General features: G+C 35.7%; 1 protein-coding gene across 1 annotated transcript in view; it reads right to left on the bottom strand.

The window, feature by feature from the left end:
- Window positions 1-227: 227 nt before the first annotated feature.
- Window positions 228-6,327, bottom strand: part of LOC106869608 (ras-related and estrogen-regulated growth inhibitor) — a 79,591-nt gene continuing 73,491 nt past the window's right edge. The window contains exons 3-4 of the mRNA XM_014915416.3: window positions 5,079-5,152; window positions 228-1,107 (exon numbers count right to left, since the gene is read on the bottom strand). Of these exons, the coding sequence (XP_014770902.1) occupies window positions 670-1,107; window positions 5,079-5,152 (512 nt within the window). The 3' untranslated portion in view covers window positions 228-669. The remainder of the gene's footprint in view (window positions 1,108-5,078; window positions 5,153-6,327) is intronic.

Here is a 6,327-nt window from a genome sequence, read left to right as displayed (position 1 = left end):
ACAAAGCCAGCAGTTTGAGAGGAGGGTGAAGTCGATTACATCGACCCCAATACTTGACTGGTACTTATTTTATCGACCCCGAAAGGATGAAAGACGAAGTCGACCTCGGCGAAATTTGAACTCAAAGTAATGACAGACGAAATAGCGATAAACATTTTGTTTGGCTTGCAAACAGTTCCGCTAGCTCGCCTCCTCCAGCATTTTACTAATAATAATTATACGAAATATTTAAAAACTTCAATTTTTTAAATTAATGTTTCAATTGTTTTATAATAATTTATTTGTTTTTTTAAAAATATGTCATCTGACTTTTTGTTTTTTACAATTTTCTTTCGTCCATTTTATGATTTTACATTGGCTTTAATGAAAAAATATGTTATACACATGGTAAAAGGCATTTCTGAGAACTGTTTTTAGACTATCTGCTGGCTTTCCGATACGCACTCAACCCACATAATCCGTTATGTAAAATATTTGACATAAAACACATCTCAATTTTACTTCTTTAAACAGATAATAACAAATAAAAAACATTAAGATAAAATATTTTAAAAAATGCGCCGTCTCAAGTAACAAACGTGCAAAAATGAAGCCAGTTAGGATTTATCATGACGTAAGTTTCTGCAAAGCAAACGGCAGCTTTTACATTCCGCATCGTAACTGTCTGCATTACAAGGTCGATGTTCGATGGCGAATTTGAAGACGTTTCTCGGTGAAATTTTTCAGAGATTGTCGTATATCTAATTTTAAACCACCTTCTGAATTCTTTGATTTTTCCTTTTTCTTTCGACAATGTCGAACCTCTTGAATCAAAGTCCTCACAGCCTTTTCTACACTGTCGTAACTATCCCCAGCAGATACTTCAGAAAACAGAAGATTCCTATTACGGCAAAAAGCTAAACCTTCTTCGAATTGTACTTGTCTCATATGTAACATATCGGCTTTGTTGCCTATGACGGAAATTGGTGTTGCTTCGTCACACAGTTGTAATACCTTGTCCACGAGTTTCTTACATGATTCGAAGCTTTCTCGATCCATGATTGAGTAAACAATCATAATCCCATCAGCCCACGATAAGTGGTTCTCTCGCTGTTGACTGTCAATAGCCTGGAAATAGATACGAACACGAATTAGGCATAAGCGAAAATAAATCATTGAAATTGCTGATTATGTGCATATCTATGAGGGAGTTAAGCCCTCTGAGAATAATTATTTTCACATAAAGGTGTCATATCACCAACATATGTGTATTTACAAACCTACATTAGCGTACAAATAAAAAAACAAAACATATAATCACATATGTACATGGAAAACTACATATGTACTCATACACACACAAAACTACTTGTCGGGATATCAATATGTATTGTAAAATTAAACATTTTACTGGGTCCCCTTTTATTTTACAATTAGGCTGACCTAGTTCTTCCCCAGATCTTTTAATTTGTGCTCAGTTGATTTTTCCAATAAATCACTGGTGTTAGAATGAAGTACATATGAAACTGCTTAACTTCAGAGACTTTACAGAAACAGGTGTTTTAAATATCAATTAAGCGTTTCAATTTCTAAGATTGATTCAAGCTATCCATAAATCAAATCTAACTCTAAGTGTTACTCTCTATTTTTTTTTATGTAAGTAAAATATACCTAGTGATTATGCAACGAGGGAATAAATATATAGTTTACTTTTCAAGCGATAAATTCTGAAAAAAGTTCATGTACATGCTTCCTGTTCTGGTGTTATCTTTCAAAATGCTTTATATCAATTATTTTTGAAACGGCCTTGTTATTACATTAGCACAACATCAACCGTACACAGGCAAAGAAGAGCAACAACAAGAGCAAAACAGAAAAAAACCCAACAACAATTACAAACCATAACGAGAACAACCACAACCACTAATATCAGCATTTTCACACTAAAGATAAGTAGAGAAATTTAGTTTTCTGATATCAAATTGTTCTTGGCGTTGATAAGCTTTACTTACACCTTACTTTATCGCTATAACGTATAAAGATTAGATCTTTCCGATCGTAATGATGGTAAATTACCGTCAATTGGCCTCCGTAAAGAATTTGCAAGCTAAAACCGCCTCCCTGGTGGGGATAAACAACACTATACGTAAGCCAGAAGAATTCGCAATCATCTTGATATTTTCTGACGTGTTCTGTCAAGGTATAACTTATTTATTACACTCGAGATCTCGCTTGCAGAATTTTATTTTCAGCATGTTTTTATTTCATATTGTAAATTACCATTAAAAAGTAATTCGTTGTGCATCTGAAATTAAATTTCTCTTAGAAGTCTAATGGATGGCTGAATGGTTAAGCGTGTGATATCTTGCATGCGATGCTCGAATAACATGTAGCAAATTACTGTCGTATTTTAGCGCCAGATAAGCTCCAATCCAGTAAACTATAAGCAAAGGCATTTTTGTAGTGACAATTGTTTTATTCCTAGACAAAAATGTATCAATAAATACATTATGCATCGTGGGAAATTTGACTATATTTCTCTCTCTCTCTTACACACACACACACACACACACACACACACACACACACACACACACACACACACACGAAGTACGGGCCGAGTATTTGCGGTCAACATCAGTGAACCATAAATAGATGCCCCAACAAAATGTAACGCAATATATACCAAATTTTAACTCACCCACTTCTTTCAGATAAATATAGAGCATCAAAATGGCTCACCAGTCTGGCACACACACACACACACACACACACAGAGGAAATAAAAAGGCAAGTTGTGCTCTTGGCTTTACCCTCCAAACACATGAGGCCTTCGTGTTCAGAGTCAGGAAGTAACTGAAGGTATCCAGCAAAAACGTTTCGACCGTGACTAAGAGAGAGAGAGAGAGAGAGAGCGAGAGAGAGAGGAAACATTCACAGTGATCAGAAATTATCAAGAAAGTCAAGTTTGCGCAGCAGATCCAGGATATCATAGACGACAACCTCAGCGCAACAGGCCGATGAGGACCATCAACGAGAAGATTAAAATGGTGGAGTCGACAAAGAGACGTACGATTCACGAGTACATCTGGTACAAGTAATACAGGGTCTCTTGAGTAACGTTATTCGACTGGGTGCGTAGCTTGAGGATCAGGGAGTCTCCCTAGTTCGAGCCGTTATTTCTCCGCATTGCGAGTGACAACAGCTCCAGTGCTACGATTAGAATGTCGCTGTAAAGGATCGCAAGACGGATTCTTCGAACCGAACCATAAAAACGAAAATTCCATTAATGTCCTCCGTCAATAAAATCTTGATTTCCAAACATCAGTGAAATGTTGGTTTGCAGACGTTTACTGAATGCTAGAATTTAATAGATACCTTTTCGTATACTGCTGTTTCACATAAATCTAAATCCAGTATACCACGTCTAAAGACTGAAACGACAACCTTTATTTCGATGTCCAGCCTCAGCCTAAAGCTATACAAAGGATTAGACTGCCGCTTCATACGGAGACTTGGACAACATGTGGTCGTCACATCAAGACCTTCTAAAAATGTCGATCATAGTTGCTCAGGAGGATTTTAAACATCAAATGGCAGTCTCTAGCAACAGACACCGTTGTTCTTCAGCTAGCCAACACATCCAGTATTGAGATGTGCCGCATGCAGAATCAAAAGCGTATGAGGAGCATACTAGAATCAGGGATCACAGGCTACATAAGCAGTTGTTTACGGGGAGTTACAATGTGGTAAATGTTTGCGACATATACATAAGAATTGTTTTAGGGCTGTCGTTAAAAACTTAGAGGTCCTTAGTGTAGATGTTGAAAACTTAGAGCAAATGATGGAAAATCGATTGGTTTGAAAAGTGACCTACGATGGTTGAAAAGCATTTGAAACGGGAATATTCCATCTTAAAACGATCAATTCGGAAACAGGACTTGACTTTGATCCTAGATACTATTCTATCTGAACATGTTTGTAACGTCTGCAGTAGGGTCTGTTTGTCCAAAGTTGGACTTGCAAGCCATATGATATCTCATGACGGCATTTACTAACTGAAAAAATGGCCTTCTTCTGTAAAGAAATGGAAATCACGACTATGAGATTGATAAAGTATAAAATTACTTTGCTCTTACGACAGACAAATAAGTATTTCACTTTCAGTAATATTTAGAACTCTTGTTATTCACAAAATGTCTGTCGCCACGGTAAAACAGACAATGCTCTGTCGAAACGCCAAAATTTCGACATATTCAGCGCCCTACATAATTTTTAACTGATGCTTGCATGATGAAACAGACTTTTAACAGTCAACTTCCTCTCACTGTTCTTATAATCATCCATTTATCTACACTTACAGATAAACAAACAAGCAATTAAATTCCTGACCTAAACAGCCATTCTAATTTTCTTTTTGTAGAAACATTTTTTTCTAGACTATATGACATTCTTTTCGTAGAAACATTTTTTTCTATGACTATATGACAAAATACAATGCCAGACTAAATAAAATTCAATCGATTATCTGAAGAAAAGTCTATTTAGTTGTTCAACCAGATAATATGACTGATTTAGAGGGGAGAGGTTCCGACTTGTTGGTGCTTTCCAACTCCGACGTCGGCCTATATGTGTGTGTGTGTGTGTGTGTGTGTGTGTGTCTTTGTGTCTGTGTTTGTCTCACAGTCACTGCTTAACAACCGCTGTTGGTGTGTTTACATCTGCATAACCTAACGATTCGACAAAAAAAAAAAAAAAAATGACGTCCAAAATGTTTCGGTTCAAAATTTTAGAATAGAATGCTTTTAATAATGATGGGACAACCTCGGATTATTGGTTGATTGATCTTTTTAACGTTGAACTACCCAGTGGGTTTATCCAGCGACAATAACGAAAACATACAAGTATTTCTTTTCTTTCCTTCCCTATTTGTGTTTTTTTTTTTTTTGCTAAAATAAACTAACTAAAAACCGTTGAGATTCTAATGTGGCGATGATGAGCGGGGGAAAATAATGTTTCAATTGCCTGCAGAAGTTGTGGTTGATTACTTATTAAAATTTTGAAAGCTGAAGTGTAATATGTAATTAATTATATCTGACCTTCCAAGCTGTGTCTCTGATATGAACCAAAACAGTTTTGTCGTCCACAACTGTGCTGTGACTGGAGACGGTCTCTGAAAATATGAAGTACAGGATTTCTTTCAGAAAATTGAAAACAAAGACAGACTTTGTGAAGACTAGACAAAGATGTTTCATTGCTTCCTGTTAGATTGCGACTGTTTATGTGGGAGTGATACATAAGGTAGCTGCTAGTTGGCCTGTTGGATAATACTGTAATACGAATAAAGATGGTTTGTTGTAAGTAAGGCATGGTTGCGTGGTCATGAAGTTCGCTTCATTTCCACGTGATTCTGGGTTCGATCCCAATGCGAAGCAGCTTGGGCAAGTGTCTTTTACTATAGCTCGTGACTATACTTTGTGAGTGAAATTTAATAGAGGAAACATATACAGAAACCCGTTCGTGTATGTGTGTGAGTGCGCATACATGTATATGAATGGAAATATATATGTGTGTGATGTTTTGAATTAACCATGCATTATCTCATAGCTTCAAGAGTTCAATGGTGTTATTGTTTATTTTTAGAAGGACATTGTAGGGTAGGCGTGAAATCGATATTTATATCAATTTTTATTATGCTTCTGTGCTCGGAGAGAAAATAAAATAGATGGTATCTTTACAGTTACGGGAAAGAGAAAACACTCGGCGGTGAACTAACTTTTGAAACCGTAGATAAATAAACTGGTACGAAAATATAACGAAAAGAGGATTGAAAGAACTACAAGAGAAGTCAATTAACTTTTTTTTGTTTTTTTTTTTGCAGTTAATGTTTAAGAAGGCCGATAAACTAAAGAAATTGATAAATACTGGGTATTCCCTTTCCGTTGTTAATCATACTTTACTCATACAAATCCATCATCTTTTAATTTTAGTTGATTGATGTTCGTTAGCTGAGTATTAGATTATCTGTTTTTCAATTTCTTTATAATTCTTTCGCATACGGAATGCAGATCTTTTTATCTAACATCACAAGATTTGCAAACCTTTTGAAGACTAGAAAGAAAATATATTTCATGCGAACCTGGCATCTGTATAATTGTGATGATTATTTAAAATTGATATTACTGAATAAAAATAGTAAACATAACTGGCGATCTGTAGAGTAGTTAGCTGATTATAAAAATGAAAATCAGTGGAGAGACCGGAACAGAAGACTTCCATAATAATTGAATTATATTTAAGTTTGTCTTCGTAACTGAAAGAACCTAGTTGATTGGTGAAGGTGTTGCA

Source organism: Octopus bimaculoides, chromosome 18 (assembly GCF_046866305.1).
Source record: "Octopus bimaculoides isolate indiv1 chromosome 18, ASM4686630v1, whole genome shotgun sequence".
NCBI classification, from domain to species: domain Eukaryota; kingdom Metazoa; phylum Mollusca; class Cephalopoda; order Octopoda; family Octopodidae; genus Octopus; species Octopus bimaculoides.
The sequence above is the reverse complement of the archived record's forward strand: the minus strand, read 5'-3'. Positions and strand labels throughout refer to the sequence as shown.